Source organism: Maniola jurtina, chromosome 19 (assembly GCF_905333055.1).
Source record: "Maniola jurtina chromosome 19, ilManJurt1.1, whole genome shotgun sequence".
NCBI classification, from domain to species: Eukaryota; Metazoa; Arthropoda; class Insecta; order Lepidoptera; family Nymphalidae; genus Maniola; species Maniola jurtina.
In genome coordinates this window covers 10,099,562-10,119,769 of record NC_060047.1, presented here as the reverse complement: position 1 = coordinate 10,119,769, position 20,208 = coordinate 10,099,562, and the positions used below count along the sequence as shown (strand labels likewise).

The 20,208-nt window shown below is 35.6% G+C and overlaps 2 protein-coding genes across 4 annotated transcripts; both read right to left on the bottom strand.

The window, feature by feature from the left end:
* Positions 1-37: 37 nt before the first annotated feature.
* On the bottom strand, positions 38-12,973 carry LOC123874804 (L-asparaginase-like). Of its 2 annotated transcripts, XM_045920311.1 has the most exons (13): positions 12,595-12,973; positions 10,106-10,231; positions 9,138-9,250; positions 8,183-8,308; positions 7,385-7,509; positions 6,046-6,275; positions 5,058-5,215; positions 4,017-4,130; positions 3,679-3,735; positions 3,043-3,187; positions 2,574-2,703; positions 1,993-2,218; positions 38-204 (listed from the first exon to the last, which is right to left on the bottom strand). In XM_045920311.1, the coding sequence occupies exons 1-13, from the start codon at positions 12,863-12,865 to the stop codon at positions 55-57; spliced, it is 1,971 nt and encodes a 656-aa protein (XP_045776267.1). In that variant the 5' UTR covers positions 12,866-12,973; the 3' UTR covers positions 38-54. The 2 variants fall into 2 exon arrangements, with proteins under 2 accessions (XP_045776267.1, XP_045776266.1); XM_045920310.1 differs by lacking the exon at positions 38-204 and having other exon boundaries at positions 1,779-2,218; positions 12,591-12,736.
* Positions 12,974-13,730: 757 nt separating this feature from the next.
* On the bottom strand, positions 13,731-19,256 carry LOC123874814 (N-acetylneuraminate lyase-like). 2 transcript variants are annotated; one of them, XM_045920336.1, is made up of 7 exons: positions 19,110-19,256; positions 17,443-17,572; positions 16,857-17,002; positions 16,169-16,337; positions 15,463-15,608; positions 14,563-14,734; positions 13,731-13,999 (listed from the first exon to the last, which is right to left on the bottom strand). In XM_045920336.1, the coding sequence occupies exons 1-7, from the start codon at positions 19,110-19,112 to the stop codon at positions 13,857-13,859; spliced, it is 909 nt and encodes a 302-aa protein (XP_045776292.1). In that variant the 5' UTR covers positions 19,113-19,256; the 3' UTR covers positions 13,731-13,856. The 2 variants fall into 2 exon arrangements, with proteins under 2 accessions (XP_045776292.1, XP_045776293.1); XM_045920337.1 differs by lacking the exon at positions 19,110-19,256 and adding an exon at positions 19,017-19,103.
* Between the last annotated feature and the right edge of the window lie 952 nt (positions 19,257-20,208).

Below are 20,208 nucleotides of genomic sequence, written 5' to 3'. Positions count from 1 at the left end.
CAGCCTTATAGCAAAAGGAATCAAAACTATAATAAAATAATGGTAACAGATTCTTTATTGATTCAGCATATCGATAATATTCTGATAGCCGAGTTTAACAGCACAGTCCAATGGTGTGAAGCCCAGGATATCCAGCGAGTCCTTCTGTACTTCGTCTTGTGATAGCAGATATCGTACCACGTCAGAATTATTACATAGCACCGCCTGAAATTAAATAATCCTTCTTATATTCCTATATTCTTAATATAATCTTATCTTTGTATGTTAAACAAGCACTGTTTATTATACATACGTAAGAAGCGTAACATGACGTTTTTAACCCCTGACCCAAAAAGAGGGGTATTATAAGTTTGACGTGTGTATCTGTGTATCTGTCTGTAGCATCGTAGCTCCTAAACTAATGAACCGATCTTAATTTAGTTTTTTTTTGTTTGAAAGGTGGCTTGATCGAGAGTGTACTTAGCTATCATCCAAGAAAATTGGTTCTCTTTTCTAGTTACTGTAACCTTCACTTGTCGGGGGTGTTATAAATTTTCAATTTACATTTCTAAATAAAGATGTTATTGATTTTTCTAATGCTTGTCTCCTAACATTCTTTTCCTTTGATATCCTTTAGATCCATCTTATTTTACATTTAAAGATTTTCTACCTCTTTTACTTTTAATTTTATCGCGCTACTAAACCCGATTTTACGAAAACACACACGCCGAACGTATCTAAACGCTGAAAGTTTAATGGTTTTTTTCCCGAAGCGAAATGATTTTGTTAGAATCAACAGTGGCAAATTCACAATTGAGAGGAACAAAACTTGAAAGAGACCTCGAACCAATACAATACCGTAATAAATATCCTTTATCTCTATATAACTTTAATCACTTGCCTTATGTAACAGGGTTTGTTTAATTTCATCAGTAGCATTCAGATCAGCACCATCTGCCCGCAAAGTCTCCATTCTATTCACACTACCACTTCTAGCAGCCAGTGAGAGCATTATTTCTACAGATAAACCTAGTATTAAGACTCCTAACATAAATCTTTATCTCTACATAACTTTAATCACTTGCCTTATGTAACGGAGTTTGTTTAATTTCATCAGTAGCATTCAGATCAGCACCAGCTACCCGCAAAGTCTCCATTCTATTCACACTACCACTTCTAGCGGCCAGTGAGAGCATTATTTCTACAGACATAGTATTAAGACTCCTAACATAAATATCCTTTATCTCTACATAACTTAAATCACTTGCCTTATGTAACGGAGTTTGTTTAATTTCATCAGTAGCGTTCAGATCAGCACCAGCTACCCGCAAAGTCTCCATCCTATTCACACTACCACTTCTAGCAGCCAGTGAGAGCATTATTTCTACAGATAAACCTAGTATTAAGACTCCTAACATAAATCTTTATCTCTACATAACTTTAATCACTTGCCTTATGTAACGGAGTTTGTTTAATTTCATCAGTAGCATTCAGATCAGCACCAGCTGCCCTCAAAGTCTCCATCCTATTCACACTACCACTTCTAGCGGCCAGTGAGAGCATTATTTCTACAGATATACCTAGTATTAAGACTCCTAACAAAAATATCCTTTATCTCTACATAACTTTAATCACTTGCCTTATGTAATGGGGTTTGTTTAATTTCATCAGTAGCATTCAGATCAGCACCAGCTGCCTGCAAAGTCTCCATCCTATTCACACTACCACTTCTAGCAGCCAATGAGAGCATTATTTCTACAGATATACCTAGTATTAAGACTCCTAACATAAATATCCTTTATCTCTACATAACTTTAATCACTTGCCTTATGTAACGGGGTTTGTTTAATTTCATCAGTAGCATTCAGATCAGCACCAGCTGCCCTCAAAGTCTCCATCCTATTCACACTACCACTTCTAGTGGCCAGTGAGAGCATTATTTCTACAGATATACCTAGTATTAAGACTCCTAACATAAATATCCTTTATCTCTACATAACTTTAATCACTTGCCTTATGTAACGGAGTTTGTTTAATTTCATCAGTAGCATTCAGATCAGCACCAGCTACCCGCAAAGTCTCCATTCTATTCACACTACCACTTCTAGCGGCCAGTGAGAGCATTTCTGCTACAGATTTAGTATCAGCACTAGTGAGATGGGCACCGCATTGTTTGAGTAAATTGATTACAGTGTGATTGTCCTTATGTATCGCTGTTAGAAGAGGTGTTTCTCCACATCTGTTGATATTATTAAAAGTTAAGTACCTATATTTTCTTATTTAGGAAGACTAGACACTCTTTTTCAATTTTGTGAGGTTATATGATATTTTATGTAAAAATGTAATATGTAAATGTGTGTTACAAATATATTGAGGTTCTCTATCAAACAATTCGAAAATTGCTTGCTTTGCTTTCATCCTTGACTAAGAAAGTTCGGTAAAAATATAATGTCAATATTAACAAATAATATATGACAATAAGTAATTCTAAAAAAGCTATTTTTATTTCATACACTTTTAAAACTCCAACTAAAATATTTTCTTAAAAATAAATATAATTCCACTAAGCCTATTGTTTAGGAGTTATATCTTACCTTGTCTTCAAATGTACGTTAGCACCATTTTTTAACAAATACTCAATGATCGGAACATTCCCTTTTAGTATCGCTTCGTGCAGTACAGTTTTACCTTCAGAATTCTCAGCATTAACATCTGCGCCCATATCTGTAAGTAGGAGTTTGAACAATACTGGTTTGAACTATAATCCTTTTGTTATGAGTTTTATCTAAGAGTCAATTAGATGTTCTCATTCTTCATCTATTCTTCGTTTTAAGTTTCTCGGTTATTTTATCATCAAACTGTTAAATTTATGATTTTTTTTAATTATATCTGATTACTCAAAGTAGGCTTTAACCTATGCATCAAGTTTTATACTTATTATAATTTAGATAGGATCATACATAATTTTTTTTAATCTAACTACCACATATTATTCCCTTCAGTGATATTTCTTAGCTTATCGTTACACGGCATGCCAATAAGTAAATCAATCGTTTAACTTACCTAACATTTTCTTAATTGCTCTGTCATCGTCATGTTCTATTGCATATAATAGTAAAGCACTGAATACTTTATCTGTTACTTCTATCAGTTTCTTTGGTGATTGTATATTGAGACTCGTTGCTAAAGCATCTACAAGGATGTTATCCTGTAAAATTTTATCATTCATACACTCAGTAGATTACGTAAGTACGCCTTTGGATAAGTTTTAAATTTATAATAATAGATTTAATTTTATTAGGTACCATGCCTATTTTGCATGCCTGATTACGTAAGGTGGTGAAACATTTCTAATGGGAAACACTGAATAATTATCATCTCATTGTAAAAAAATCTTTGTGCAAATAAGAATTCGAATTTAAATGAATTCAATAACTGGATGGCGTGATCTAATCCTGTATACTTTCATCCATGCTTCAGAGAGCACGTTAAACAGTGTAATGTAACCTTTGTTAAATAACCTTAATCATTATGCCTTCATTTTTAATTAAGAAATATTTGTAAGCCATTACTCGTAAATGTAATTACGTGCACTAATTATTATCTTCAATATTTTATGGATTGTTCACTCTAAGAAATTATTGTTTTAAGAATTGTGATTATGCTATGAAGCCAACGAATTTGTAACAGTCTGCTTACCTCAATAGCTATTGACGATGTATTTGTTAACTCGCCTCTTATATTCGTCACCATCATCTGAAATTGATGTAAAAACTATTTAGACTATTAAGCTTGAGATTTAAGTATTTTAAATCTTGTATATTTTATACTTGTTTTTAGAAAAATTCTACTATTCCTCAGAATTCCATAATACGCGTAAAATATTTATTTTTATAAATAACCTGGAATACTGCAAGGTGATATTTTTGCGCCAATAATGTTGTTAGTATTAAAAAAATTAAGACATTAAGTTATAGAACATTTCAGCTATCCGTAACACTAACAACAGGGTTTAGTTTCTGAAAATCACTAATTACCTCGACTTTTTGTTGGTATGTGAGTTCATTCTTAGACAGCACATATGACAGTTTAGTGAGAGCAGCCTCCGGTGTCATATCATATCCTGATATTACGCCACATTCAGCGATCAACTAAAAATAACATAGTAGTATATCATATTACGAAACACATGATTGATGCATAGGACTCTGAATGAATTAACAATATATTTATTCAAATAAATGTACATACAATGAGATAGATCAATAGAAACAGGTCAGATAAGACGCAACAAAAAAGAAGAAGAACTTGAAATGAATGAACAACAAAATAATATGCAACTTAGTGCAAAAAAAAATTACGAGACATTTCACCGCGTTTAATAGCCTCATCGGGTGACAGAAGGGCTGGCTCATTTTTTGCGCAACGGATGAGCCTGGCTGTCCAGTGCGGAAATGCAGCCAGTATTCTTGGCACCATTCCACGCGGGCATGATTTGTATAGTAATTAGACAAGGCTAGCTTTAAGTTTTATTGTAATATTTTCTTTATTAAAAAACAAAATATATTATTAATAACAATTCTTCTTGAACACAATGTCTCTGATAGATACAACTTGATGATAATAATTTTGTCAATGATGATGATGATGCTAATGTTAGTGACGATCATCAATCTAATACTAACCCTCCCAATCTAATAAATTAACGTGACAACACAACTGTAGCGCATTGCGTGATGTTAACAACGATGACGCCTCTCGCACAACAGATGGAAACGTTTAAGTGTGGAAACCAGCCCAGAAGGAAGAACGATAACGCCTCGTACTATTGCCACTGCTACATTCTTGTATACATCGTCTCTGATAGATGAAAGATGAGGATGATGATGTAGGTAAGGATGAAGGTAATCATGATACTGATGATGTATTGCCACCGCTACATCCTTGAATACATCGTCCCTGATAGATGAAAAATAAGGATGATGATGTTTTTAAGGATTGATGATACTGATACTGATGATGATTCGGGTAACGATAATGATTCTGGTGACAGTGACGATGATGTAACTAATACTCACCCTCCCAGTCTCATACATTGGCGTGACGACACTACCCGTGGCACATTGAGTGATGTTGATCACGATGACGCCTCGTGCGATAGCCGCCGCGATCTCCTTGAACACATCGTCTCTATTCGACGGGATGTTACCAGCACCGTAGCTCTCTAGCACTACACCTGATATAATGAAAAACATTATTTTTCAACATTTTTTTTGTATCCCCTTGAATATCTATTTATTATGATATAATAAAATCTACTAGCTTATGCATTTTTTTTGTTTACTCATACACATTGGTATCATTTGTGAAAACACATGCGCTCTACCAAAGTAAGAGCCTCGATAGCTCAACGATTGAGGAGCGGACTGAATCCGGAAAGGTCGGCGGTTCAAACCCCACCCGTTGCACTATTGTCGTAGCCACTCCTGGCACAAGCTTTACGCTTAATTGGAGGGGAAAGGGGAGTATTAGTCATGATTAGCATGGCTAATATTCTTTAAAAAAAACTTGATTAAATAATAGTTTTTCTATATTCTATCGTTCGTTATCTTTATCTTGCTATCCTCAATATCTATTCAATCAATCAATTTAGCTATCCTCAATTGTAACCATCTCTAAAATTTTGACAGAAAGTTTTATGATCTCTAGTCTCTACTCTTGTGATTATAGAGCAAGATCCCGGTAGAGCCAGACGTGTCTTAAATTTTCTGAGCAACAAAATGTGTGTGATAGAGTAGTGTTTACATATTATATCTTTGACGGTCGCATATTTACGTAACGTAATTACATAAGTACATTAGGTAGATACGTAATTTAAGATCTTATAGATTTTTGTATGAGATTCGCATCTTATCACTAAGTAAGCATTTTTAGTAAGTAATTCTCTAAAATTAATAAAAGATTTTGGTCTCGCTACGCTCGCGCTTGGCTCATCTCTAAAAATAAAAATACAAAGCACTTGTAATAAAAACAATTAGAACTACTTGGAAGGATTTTTTTAATTACCTTCAATAGGCGGCTGACAAAATGCCTTGATAACTGAAGAGCTGATACTTGGGAAAATCCTCAAAAGGCCAACGTTCTTCGACATCTTCGCATGGAGGTGACACTTCTCTATCACGTTGGGCTTGAATATGGCCTTCTTGTTCACTTCGAAGTCTATGCCCACTTCGACGAGCGGTACACAGTTGGGAGAGTCAAACGCGTAGAGGTTGTTTACGGAAACTTTTCTGGTTCTAGAAAAAAAAAATAGTAGGGGTCACGAGTATAGACGGGTGAAATGCGGAAGTATCTACCTTAGCTCGAGTTTCGAACTCGAATACTTTAATCATTAATGGTTTTAAATTTTCATGAGCTCCGTTTAATAATTCGATATGAAATATAATCAACACTCATAGTTACTTAATATTATAAATGCAAAAGTGTCCGTCTGTGTGCTAGCTTTTCACGGCCCATCCGTTTAACCGATTCTGACGTTTGACACAGGTAGGATAGGTTCTAGGGATTGACATACCTAGATAGATAGAAAACTTTATTGCTTATTGCACACAAAACATGAAATAACCAAGACAAAACAAAGAAACTAAAAACTAAAAATTGTATGCAAAGGTGATCTTATTGCTCAGAGCAATCTTCACCATGCAACCTTTGGTGAATGGAGAAACTAGGTGTGTTAGATATACCTAAGTATTGAAAATTATTTTACTGAAGCAAGGTTTGATGATGCAAATCAAGATAATACGTAATAATGTTCGTCATACATTTGATATAATAGATTAACTTCAAGTAGTTTATTGACTAAACAAATTATTGACACTTATTATCGGCTGTGAATGAAAAAGATCAACATCGCGCTATGCAAAGTTATAATGATATGAACTCATAATGGAAGTACTAACTCATAATAATACGCTTATTTTGTTTAAGTAAACCAGAAAGATTACTCATAGAATAGTTAAATGAAATTGTATTATAAATATTTCTGTTATCAGTAAATTGTAAATAACGAAACTAAGGTGCGGTTCCCACCTAAGTGGAGTAGAGAAAATTTGTTCAGTCGACCAATCAGATTCTTAGATGACGTGAAAAAAATTATCTATTCATCTTTTAAAAATTTGATTGGTCGACTGAATACGTCTCCTCTCTGCACCACTTAGATGGATACCGGCCCGGGCCTTAATAGCTGCTAGAAGCCGTATTCAATTTATAAAAAAAAAAAAACTGTACCTACCCAATGTTTAAACCTGTGCAGCCTAAACTTATGTACAGGCTAGTCATAAGCCACAACTCATGAGATCTGTGCTCATAAAATAATGAATATAAAATAAACAATAGATGAACTTGCCTATTCCCTCTGAAAAGTTTACTTCCAAAGTAAACAGTAACTTCTGGAATGTTGAGTCCACCAGCAATGAGTAAAGAAGAAACAAAATTATCCGTTCCATCGCTTCTTGGCTCAAATATCGGAATCTAAAAAAAATATTATTAAGATCTAGGTATTATCATAACTAATTACTTAAAATTTGCGCGACTTAGAATCTAAGCCAAGAGGTTGAAGAGTTGAATATAAGTTGAGAGGTTAATCTTGATCGCGAATGATTACAGAAAAATGACAAAGGTTCAAAAGACCGATATTACCGACCTAAATTCTATCTCAATGTCAGAGGAAAAGGGAGGAACAAATAATATTATAAAAAAGACCATGTGGCGACATTATTTAGTTTTTGTGTAATCATAATATAAAAATTATAGATACGCTATTTGTTTTGTGGCTGTCTTCACATCTAGAAACTAGATGTCGCGACATGGTCTTATAAAACTCTGTAATAATTCTGAATCGCACTAACGAAGTTTAGTCTACGGATATAAGTTCAAGGATACAACGGTCGATCTAGCTGGTGTTGAATCTATCGTGGGTTATGCGTTACAGATTTCTACTTATTCCATAAGGTAGGTATGAATATGATTATGTACCATATCTGTCTATACCTATCTAGTAAACCCTTTTGAACGATGATTCTGGTTACTTGGAAGAGATCAGGTGTGATGACTCCGCCAGGCACCAATATGATACAGGTATAAGTGGATTCTACGCTCTTCCGAGGTGTTCTAAGGTGTAACTTATATCAAAAGATTACCTTACCTGTGACCCAGTGAAAACCACTGCCTTGCCAATATTCTCAAACATAAAGGAAATTGCTGATGCAGTGTACGAAAGAGTATCCGTACCGTGAAGCACTACAAAACCATCGTAATGTTCGTAGTATTTCTGAAAAGAATAACAGCATTTAAAAAATAATAATAAATAAAAAACCGGCCAAGTGCAAGTCAGACTCGCTCACCGAGGGTTCCGTACTCGGGTATTGTTTCCGATAAATCGATAAATCAAACGCACGATAAATCAAAAATATTAGGCATATAAAATAAATAAAATCTGTTTTAGATTGTATAGGTAAGGCCCTTTCATATGATACCCCACTTGGTACAGTTATCTTACTTTGAAAATTTAAACACATTTTAATTTTTTTTATGATGTAACTACAAATTCACGGTTTTCAGAATTATTCCTTTACTTGTGCTATAAGATCTACCTACCTGCCAAATTTCATGATTCTAGGTCAACGGGATGTACCCTATAGGTTTTTTTAACAGACACGACAGACGGACAGACAGACAGACAACAAAATGATCCTATAAGGGTTCTGTTTTTCCACGGAACTCTAAAAGGAGCTCTATGCCTTCTAGAGTTCTACGCTTTCTTCCTCTTTGTAATGCCATATTAATTTTTCTTCCTTCCTTCTTTTGACAAACGTAGCAGCGTATACCTACTTACGGTTATGGATTAAGGTTAGAGATGACGTGGAACCAAGTTATGGCTATATAATATTAATACCAAGTGTGGGTGGGGTACATACGACTTAATCAAATAGTTGTCCATAAGGAATATCTACTTCACAAACCCCTGAATAAACTCGTTAACGCAAATTGGATACTAACAAATGTTTGCTCAAATGTCTCCATTTATTTTGGTAAAAAGCTACCTATAGTTTATTGATAAGATCTCATTTTTGTTTGTTCATTACAAATCTCAAACTCACCATAATATCCTCAGAAATCTTTATCCATTCCACTTCAGTCATATTAGACGAATCCAACAGCGTTTCGTACTCTACTATTTTATAAAAAATCCTTACATCCAACTCTTTTGCTTCTGTAAATATATTATTATAGGAAATAACAGGCAATCCGGCAAGGAATTTCAGGTTGTAGAGTGAACTTAGAAAAATTACCTTATCAGTCAAAATATGTATGTAAATAGGTAAGTGCAAAAGCTAAGACCCGTATAATGTACACTCTCAAGGTCTGATATGATTCCAAATCGAGAACATCGTAAAACAAACTTAATCGCTTTTCTAACAATAGAATTGCGAGTAGATGGGTCAACTGACTTTAAGTGATTACCACTGTCCCATGAATCAGCACCAGAGAAACCGCCAATGCATTACCAGCTTTCAGAAATTTGATCCATCTCTTGAATATTCCCGAATATAGCAGATGGAAGCTGATTCCATAATTTTCAAGATAGGTACGTGGCAGAAAAGAAGGCTGGAAAAATGAGGCTTGGCGTTCAATAAAAGGCTTGAAAAGAATAGCCGCCGAGTTTCTTGCTGGTTCTTCTCGATAGGAAGAAGTCTTTCTGAAGCAGTATAGACTTACTTGACGATTCAAAGGCACTTTGTAAAAGTTCATTTGAAGAATTTAAAAAAAAAACTATTTCTCTTTCCCGGAAGGAATTAGACCTAAAGCCTAGGTCTATACCTTCATCATCATCATCAGCCTGTGGACATCCACTGTTGGACATAGGCCTTCCCTAAAGAGCGCCCCCACACCCGGTCCTCAGCCTTCCTCATCCAGCCACTTTCCGCCAGCCGTCTATACCTACTTTATCATGCCTGATATTATTCCAAAGTGACCCAACCGAAAATATAGAAATATATAGAAAATATAGAAAATATAGTCTTGCTGTATATACGAACCCGGAGAGGCCCCGAAAAACAAGTTTTACCTGGTAATACTAAAAATGATGTATCGAAACTGGCTTCACTCAACCGTTGTCGCCAAAACATGTTGTCGTGCAGCTGCGGGTAGCCTCGGATGAGATTTTCGAAAGCACCTTTTTGTGGTATGAGCACTGAAAAGTTTAATTGTTTTATTAACAAGTGCAACGTAAAAAAGTTAATTAAAAATTTATAACACCCCCGACAAGTGAAGGTTACAGTAACTAGAAAAAAGCTGATCAAGCCACCTTTCAAACAAAAAAACTAAATTAAAATCGGTTCATTAGTTTAGGAGCTACGATGCCACAGACAGATACACAGATACCTACGTCAAACTTATAACACCCCTCTTTTTGGTAAACGTGGATTTTACTTGCTCCAGCAATGCTACCGGCTTGCGTTGGCATATTCAATATGGCATAATATATTTACAAATTTGAAAAGGACAACCGCCGAGTTTCTTGCTGATTCTTCTCGGTAGGAATGGCATTGCGAATTCCGAACCAGTTACAGTTATAGGTTCTATTGACGATTCAAAAGCACTTGTAGTTTTATTTGAATAAAAATCTATCTAGATCTATTTTTTTCGATTTAAAAAAATATGTATGGGTAATCTCCTAAAGACACTTAAATCTTTTGTGGAAAATAAGGTTACTCAGGATTTTCAGGACTTCTTTATCTTCTTCCTAACATTTGTCCCAGCCACGTTCAGCTTTTCCACTCTCTTCTAAGTTTCTCCTTTTTTACCTGCCCGGCTAGCATGGGCAGTAGATAAAAATTATATCCCCGATTATGTCCACTGATTTCTATGACATCAGTGGATATAATCGGGGGATATAATTTTTATTTACTGCCCATGCTAGCCGGGCTGGTCTATAGCAACAGGATTTTACAACCACCTTTAAATCTTTTGAAAGGAAAGGAAACTAGCTTAATGCTCGCGACTGCGTCCGCGTGGACTACACAGATATACTTACACCCCTATTTTACCCCCATTAGGTTTGAATTTTCAAAAATCCTTTTTTGGCGGATGTTTAAGTCTGCATGTCAAACAGTCCGATTCCTCCAGTTGTTTGTGCGTTGATAGATCAGTCAGTCAGTCAGTCAGGTTTCCCTTTTACACATATATTTAGATGAGGACGGATTTTTTTTTATAGATACGATTGATAGCTAACTAGAACTTCAGTGTATCGAACTAGATATCTATCGATATATCTATAACTATCCTATCCTATACTATCTATAACCAAGCTTGTAACCAAGATCGAAAGTCGCAATAGATACGTTTTTTTAATTCAGCAGAAGATCTACCAACATATTCGGCAGATATTTAATTTTAACGAAGAGATCGTTACGAAAAAATTCGGTAACAAGTGGCAATTATCAATCAATTACCACCAATGAAAATTAATGATTTGGACCTTCAAGACTTTCATGATTGAAGTGTTATTTATATACGTACATATATGCTCTTCTTAGGTACCTACTTATTTTTATACCAGCCTATGCCAGCGACTTCGTCCACGTGGACCACATAAATTTCAAACCCCTATTTTATCCCCCTAGGATTTGAATTTTCTAAAATCCTTTCTTGGCGGATGTCTACGTCCTCATAGCTATCTGCATGTCTTTCAGCCCGATCCGACCAGTGATTGAACTGTACATTGATAGATCAGTCAATCAGTCAGTCAGGCAGTCAGTCAGCTTTTCCTTTTAAATATATTACAGATTTAAGCTTCTAAATTTAACAGTGGAGGCACAGAGTAAGGAATTTTTACTCATGTAGAAGAGTGCATAATTTGCGGTCTATGAGGATATAAATTCTCCTTGCTCCTTGCTCATTCTATCTAGGGTACCTACTATGGACAATGGAAGCAAGGAAGCCTTGTCTCATAAAGTAATAAGCAATCATCAGAAGGAGGAGGAGATATTATGTGAGCAGCTCCATATTTCTTCAAGACAAATAAACACTACGCAATAGGCACATACGGCGCTTCAGTAAAAAGATCAACAAACTATTGACCCTGCCCTTAATAAATAACATAACGTAGCGTAAAATTATGTCTTATTAGTAGGTGGGTACTAAATAGGTACTGACGTAAAATTATGTCTAAACTATAGCTATTATAACTATTACTATGTAGTACTACTTGCCACACATAATTAATTAATTAAATAATTAGTTATCTCGATATTTTTCTGCTTTTGAATATTTGTTGTTATTTATTAAGTACCTATTTATGATTTTTTTTATATAAAGTTTAACAGAATTTTCAGTAAAATACCTATCTAGGATCTCTAGGACGTTATAATAATTGTTATCTTTAGGCTTTTATGTTTAATGTTTATCGAACCGATTTTGATAAAACTTTCCACATAGATTTAGTACCAAGTAAGTAGTTATGTACTTACATAAAACACGTAGGTATTCTCTTGTTTCAATTCGATAAAAACTAATTATATTTATTATTTTATAGATAGAGTTTTTCAAACTTACCCCCGTCCTTATTTTTCACCATTCCAATGGTACCCCCTGTGTAAAGGACTAAAACTCTCCTTTCATTTCTTCCCAAGCTTTTCACCGAATTTGCCATGTTCAACATAGACAACTCCACATAACTCCTAGCTTTCTTAACTTTCGTCTCAATTTTCGGATTTACACTTTTACTTTCGCAATCATTTTTAAAAATATTCGAATCGCCATTTTGGATATCACTTTCCCGCGCTACGTCTTCACAGATGCGTTCGAAAACATTATCGTTTGGCATTTTTGTTTTTTTTTTTTAATTATAAATAAATAAATTAATTAAATTAATGTAACACAGAACCACAGAACACGCCTCAGGCAACTGGCAGACTAGATGAATGTCAAAGTAGAGACGTGAGACGGTAAGCCACGACCTAATATTATGCAAGCTTACCGACCTATTAATAATACCTACCAAACGAACTCAAACCTATATGAACTATCCATTGCGTAATATATTATTGAATAATACGTAATTTTGCAACATAACACCAATGAATTGGTACCAGTATGTACTTACCTGCTTTTGTATTACTTTTTAATTTTCTCGATCGCTTATCGGGCATAATAATTTTATTTATCTAAAACAACGTGTTTCAGTTTTACCTAACCTTTTCACCTTTATTTTAGATTAGTAGGTAATATCTGTTTAACCCTTAGTAGGTAGATGTAATTGTTAATAGGTATTTATTTTGATTAATATTGAAATCAAAATTGAATAAGTATTCGAATCAGATATTCATTTTTTCATTTTACAAGCCAATTTTGTTGTGTTTTTTTTTTTTTTTTCTTTAAATCTGGCTTTACTCTGATTAGCCAATGTCAAGTTTGTGATATTTTCAAGCTACTGAATCCATACAAGTACGGACTCCGTTCGCGCCAGCGCCCGCCGACACACGCGCGGCGCCCCTCTAGAGCGCTTCCCAGTCAGTTCCACCACCAAAAAACACCAACCAACACAAAAACCAGCCACTCCCAACAATAAAAAACACTCCAAACAAGCACAGCACGCGCGCCAGCAAACGCCATCGCAGACGAAGTCCCTTTGTTGTGTTAAAAAATTGATTTTAAAATGTGAGGCAGATAAAATATAACCCAAAGCCATACATCGAATTAGAAAATATAATATCAGAATAAATATTTAAAAGGTATAGATATAAACCAATTCTTAAATTATATTTTTAAATAAAACAAAAAATTATAAGATATTTATGGAAAAGATCTTCTATCATTCAAACGGTCATTTTCAAAGTTCTTATTGATGCCAGCCTCTTCTTCGCTTCTTCGGAGATCGGCATTTGAGGCAACGCTGGAGGTCCCATTTTGAGTCCGCTTACAATCTCCATACCAGCTTTCATTACAGGAACCCACGTACCTGGAATTGGGATGGTGACGATGTCAAAAATAAATAATTTATTTTTGACATCAATTTTTTGACATCAAGTTTGTTGAGGAAATTATTAGCTCTTTTTGAGGAAATTTCGAAAAGGTTATCGAGCCAACCGGGGACCCTAGACCTGGCAACTACCTTGGGCAAAGAATTAGTTTGGCCATCCAAAGGGGTCATGCTGCCAGCATCTTGGGCACAATGCCTCGTTGTGGTGGTCTCAATGAGGTTTTTGATTTAATTTGGTTTTTAATTTAATTTATTTTAATTTATTCGCAGACTTGACACACCTTTGAAAACATTATTGAGGACTTTCATGCAAGTTTCCTCACGATTTTTTTGCCGTTAAAGCAAGTTATTCCATGCTTTGTTGAAGGATAAAAGCAACTATTATTAGTAACGTTTGATACTGGATTTTATATCTAAATAGGTCATCATGATGTCGTCTGTCCACCTAGATTGGGGTCTCCAACGCTTTTCAATGTGAGGTCGCCATTCCATCTTAAAGGATAGGTAGGAAAATAGGTAAGTATTTTATTTTTTAGTCTCACCTTCGATGGTAAAAGCCTCTATAGCCACACTCAATCTCTCTTGAAGGGCTCTAGCTTGTTTAATATCTTCATTTTCCACCGCAGTCAGTATATCCTGAGCGAGTCGTGGAAATAAGTTGAACGTGGTTCCGATACTGGATTTTATGCCTAATAGGGCTGCTGGAGCTAGCAACTGTAATGAAAAATAAAACGATAAATATGTAAAGGATAGAAGAATTTATAGAATGTTAGTTTTAGTGATTTAGTATTTTGCAAACCCGTAATGTATAGCGTGCAAAACCCGTAATGTATAGGTCAATGCCTCGCCTATGATGTGGCATTTACTCCACGGCACCTATCTACGCCACGTTTGCTGACTTCCTGCGGCAATCTAGAAACAATTCTATAATTTCTATAAAAAAAACTATCTCTTCTACTCCCATGCATGTGTATCGCTCATCAGTTATCACTAATCACCGAGCACGGAATTTATACGCTATGTCTAATGTCCTTATTATGAACGTAACATATCTATTAGTCCAGTCATTATAGTAAGTTCACCTCGGAATTCGAGATACCCAGCTGTAAGTCTGTAAATACTTGTAAATTGACACCCTAAAAGTTGTCTCAAAACCTACATATTATGGTAGGGTGTACGCAACTATTAAATTTCAAGGTCAAAGGTCGCAAAAATCGAAATTTTCTTGAAATTTAATAGTTGCGTACACCCTAATACCTAATACCTAATTGCACACCATAATATGTAGGTTTTAAGACAACTTTTAGGGTGTCAATATACCTACAAGTATTTACAGACTTACAGCTGGGTATCTCGAATTCCGAGATTCTTACCTAATTTAAGCTTAAATGACTGGTCTATATTATGGTGTACAAGCAGTAAACACTATAAGTCCCACTAACTGTGTCAGAGCCGAGGAACACCTCCTGGCCAGTCTTCAAGGCTCGCAGCACTTGCGCACACTCGCTCAGGTCATTACTTGTAAACTTGATGCCCTTGAAGTTCGGTATGCTCAGTGTGGCTTCCCTCACGAAGGACGGCATGTGTACTGGAATAAAAAAACTGGTCAAGTTTTTCGAACAATCGTACAAGACTATGTAAGTACTTTTTCATATTTTTTTATCAACATGGCGACCATTTTGAATTTTTAGTGTTCCGTACCTCAAAAAAAGGAACCCTCATAGGATCAATTCACTTCGTTGTCTGACTGTCCGTCTGTCGTGTCTGTCAAGAAAACCTATAGGGTACTTCCCGTTGACCTAGAATCATGAAATTTGGCAGGTTGGTAGGTCTTATAGCACAAATAAAGGAAAAAATCCAATAACCGTTAATTCGTGGTTAAGTATATCACAAAAATTAAAATGTGTAGGTAATTAATTAGTTTTTGCAATTTTCAAAGTAAGATAACTATACCAAATGGGGTATCATATGAAAGGGCTTTACCTGTACATTCTAAAATAGATTTATATTTTATTTTTATGCATAATAGTTTTTGATTTATCGTGCAAAATGTCGAAAAAAGAAATACCCGAGTACGGAACCCTCGGCGCACGAGTCTGACTCGCACTTGGCCGGTTTTTTATTATATTTAGGCTAGGTTATAGTTACTTTCGACTTTAGTAAAGCTGGGTATGTGATAATATAACACTGGTAGGTTGGGCGCAGCGTTTGCAACTAGCTTCACGTAGCCAACCAGCTCAGCGACCGATTGCGGCTTGAAGTACAACTCGGGAAGAGTCAGTAGGGAATCCACTCCTATTTTAGAACAGTATCCCGCCTGAAAATTAATAAATGACAACAGTTTTTGTAAAATTTTGTGTTTTTCTCAAGGTTTATTTAGCCAAAAAAAAATTCATTCTTAAAAATTAATAAAATCGAACTTTTTTAAACCAAATTACTTTATCCATACTAATATTATAAATGTGAAAGTGTCTGTCTGTCTGAGCTAGCTTTTCACGGCCCAATAGTTTAACATGAGATTAACCGATTTTGATGAAGTATTTGGTACAGAATTAGCTTAGACATCCCGGGAAAGGACAATTATTACACATCGGCCGGTAAAACTTGGTAGACAGATAGAAACACTTTTTAATTATGGAATACTAGATGATGCCCGTGACTTCATCCGCGTGGATTTAAGTTTTACATAAATGATAAATCCCGTGAGAACTCTTTGATTTTCCAGGAAAAAGTTACCTATGTCAATTGTTGAGTTCGCTGTGTCGGTATAAATGGTATAAAGCTACAACAGCGCCCTCACTCAAGTGCCAAAAGAGCCTTGTCGGACTGTACTCACCAATTCCAAAACGTTAGGAAGTGGAGCACCTCCGACTTGTACCATTATATGGAACCTGTAGGGTTTTCCCGCTTGTACCCATACATTTGCTATCTTCTTCCTATCTGCCACGGAGAGAGACATGTTCTCTCCTGTTGTGCCTCCCACTGAAACAGGAAATATACCGAGTTATTTGTTATGCAGAGCTGCAAAGTTGTCATTTTGGCGCGAGAGTTTGTAACTAATTTGTGAGAATAGTCGATACTTTATACGATAATTTATTTCTTAAACTGGACCTTTTCAAGTAAAGATTTTTATATAAACCTGTGAGGATGATATTGCCAATTGCAATGTCGCAAATAAAATAACCATAAGCCTACGTTGTCGTACCTATTAGTTTACAAATTGCGAAAAACCAAATTAAATTTGAATTTCGCGGGCAGGCCGGTCTCATGCCCCTTAACGTTAAAAGCGCGGTTAAACGGTTAAAATGGACTTTTCCACGCAGATTTTGAAGAACAAAGAAAGCCTTTCTTTCAGCCTTTGCTCAAAAAATTCAATGACGAGGGTAGTTAGGTACCTTAGTAATATTTTTTAAATCTCTTACCGAGCACCGCTTTAATCCCTTCGTCGGCCAAATACTTAGCATATGCCGGAATAATGTCATAATTGATGCTTTGATCGTCATTCAGTGGTGTAAATACAGGTGGCACCAGTCCACGGGCATTGAAGGAAACCTAAAAATAATGGACGAGAATATCGGGAGAGAGCCAGCGCGTGCCAGACCTTCGTTATTTTATAAAAGCTGAAAGTTTTTCTGCGTATTGTCCCCAACACAGGGACCAACGATCAGTGTCAATTCGCACGATGATCGCGTACTCGCGTTCTATTAGGACACCCAGCTATTTCATTTTATCCCCAACTTTACTCCATGAAGCCCTCGGGCAACCTGGGCGGCTTCTGGAGCGAGTTTGGATGGCTGGAGTGAAAGACATCAGTAGGGAAGAGCAATGGAGCCCAGAGAAAAGAAAGAAAGAAGGCTCAGTTTTTAGGGTTCCGTACCTCAAAAGGAAAAACGGAACCCTTGTAGAATCACTTTGTTGTCTGTCCGTCTGTCGTCTATCTGTCCGTCCGTCCATCCGTCCGTCCGTCGTGTCTGGCAAGAAGGCCTATAGGGTACTTGATACTTCCCGTTGACCCAGAATCATGTTTGGCATGTAGGTAGGTCTTATAGCTTAAGTAAAGGAATAAATCTGAAAATCGTGAATTTGTGGTTACATCATTAAAAAAAATTAAAATAGGTATACAGTGGGCCCCCGGTAATCCGGCCCCTGTCTAATCCGGCACCCCCTGTAATCCGACAAGTTTCTTTTATTATTGAACTAGCTGATACCCACCACTTCGTTAGCGTGGATGTAGGTTTTTTAAAAATCCCGTGGGAACACTTTAATTTTCCGGGATAAAAAGTAGCCTATGTGCTAATCCAGGGGATAATTTATCTCCATTCTTAATTTCAGCCCAATCCGTTCAGTAGTTTTTGCGTGAAGAAGTAACAAACATACACACACACATACATATACACATACACACAAACTTTACCCTTTATAATATTAGTGTGATGTGCTGTGGTTTACTTTAGACATATAGAATATTATCGTTGGATCTTTAATTTGTCGGATTACAAGGTACTCTTTAATAAAGAACGCCGGACTATAGGGGGTCTTAGGCAGTACTCTATAATCCGACAAATTCGATAGTCCGACACTGCCCTGCAAAACGTTTGTCGGATTACTGGGGGTCCACTGTATTTCAATTTTCAAAGTAAGATTAACTATATAGTGGGGTATCATATGAAAGGGATTTACCTGTAAATTCTAAAACAGATTTTTATTTATTTTTATACATATAATAGTTTTTGATTTATCGTGCAAAATGTCGGAAAAAATACCCGAATGCGCGAGTCTAACTCACACTTGGCCGGTTTTTTGTAATCGCGTTGCAGTACGGTTGCGCTTTTCTGCGCAGATAAATTATGCCAATGCGATAAAAATTGGTAGTAACTACCTACAGCTGTCTGCACACGTCACTTGAAGCCACCAGTCACAACTACGAGTATCGTATATTAATCTTATACCGTATTTACTTTACCGTATTTACTACCTTATTTACTTATTTACTTACCTTAGGGAAATACTAATGCAGATAAAATCTATAACTTTTCACAATATCTATTTTTAATTATTCTTAGAAGAAAAATATTATTAAAGTACCCACCATAACTGGAATATTTTAGTTAAAATAATATTAATTCACTGCGTTGATACTAAACTTGTTAACTTATCAAAAGTTTAAAGTAAATGCTTTATATTATTTTGTATACACGGCTGTTCAATAGGTAGTTTAAGTTTTGATTAAATTATCTCTAAGTACCTACCTATGACAAAATAAATCTTCACTCACTAAGTAGGTACATTTGAAAATGATCTTTAGTAATACTTTAATAAAGTTTAATTTATTATAAGAATCACCACTTGAACTGATAAGTGAATGTTTATGATGATAAGCATTTCAGTTCAAATAGTTACAAAGATAAAAATGTATATTAATATAACAGTGCATTCATTTAAATTGGAAAATATTATATTAAAATGTCATCTCAATTTTTTGTATTCAATCTGTTATAGTGTTTAGTTTTAGATTCAACAATAACTCGGAATCATGGAGTCATTTACATTTAGAAAAAAAAAAAATGGAAATTAGTAGATAGTATAGTAGCAAAGAAACTTGGAGAAGGTTATTACCGGTTAGGACTCCCTGATTCTAGATACTATTGTATTCTCTCGAGAGCGGCTTGTGCTGTTTATTGCTGTTATAAGTGTGTTACCTAATAGTTATAAAATAGCAGCGTAATCTTATAAAGATAACTCAGTGTTGGCGCCAAAATTTTGAATTTTCGGAATGCTTGAATAATGTTGGAATCAAAAATTGATGGCGCTTTAAAATTTGTTTGGCATTGTTTGGCATTCAGTTTTGGCCATATCTTGGCCATAAAACCCTAAATGGCTCAGCTCTAGCTCTGTCTTCGGTTTGGCTCATGATGGGCTCATGTGCTTATGCCTCATAGAGATTTGGCTTCTGAGGCGCCACCTGTGGCTGTGTGTGAAGTTATCCAAGTCAGACTATGCTCTATTGGCACTTGAGTGAGGGTGCAGCAAGGAACATTTATACTGGGGTGCAGTAGTTATCGCTATAAGCCGACTTTTATAATACGTCCATGATACTCCATATATATCCATATATATACATTTACTCCACAGATAACTATTATACTCGTTTTACGCTTTGATGCCAACACAGCCATTAGGACACAGCT

Coding starts and splice junctions, on each gene's coding strand:
- LOC123874804 (XM_045920311.1), bottom strand. CDS start 12,865: ATGCCAAACGATAATGTTTTCGAACGCATCTGTGAAGACGTAGCGCGG. Junction 8,309..9,137: donor AGATTTCTGAGGATATTATG/GTGAGTTTGAGA, acceptor TATTCTTTTCAG/AAATACTACGAACATTACGA. Junction 7,510..8,182: donor TGGTTTTCACTGGGTCACAG/GTAAGGTAATCT, acceptor TATTTTTTTTAG/ATTCCGATATTTGAGCCAAG.
- LOC123874814 (XM_045920336.1), bottom strand. Junction 16,338..16,856: donor TTCCTAACGTTTTGGAATTG/GTGAGTACAGTC, acceptor ATTAATTTTCAG/GCGGGATACTGTTCTAAAAT. Junction 14,735..15,462: donor TGTTCCTCGGCTCTGACACA/GTTAGTGGGACT, acceptor TTTTCATTACAG/TTGCTAGCTCCAGCAGCCCT.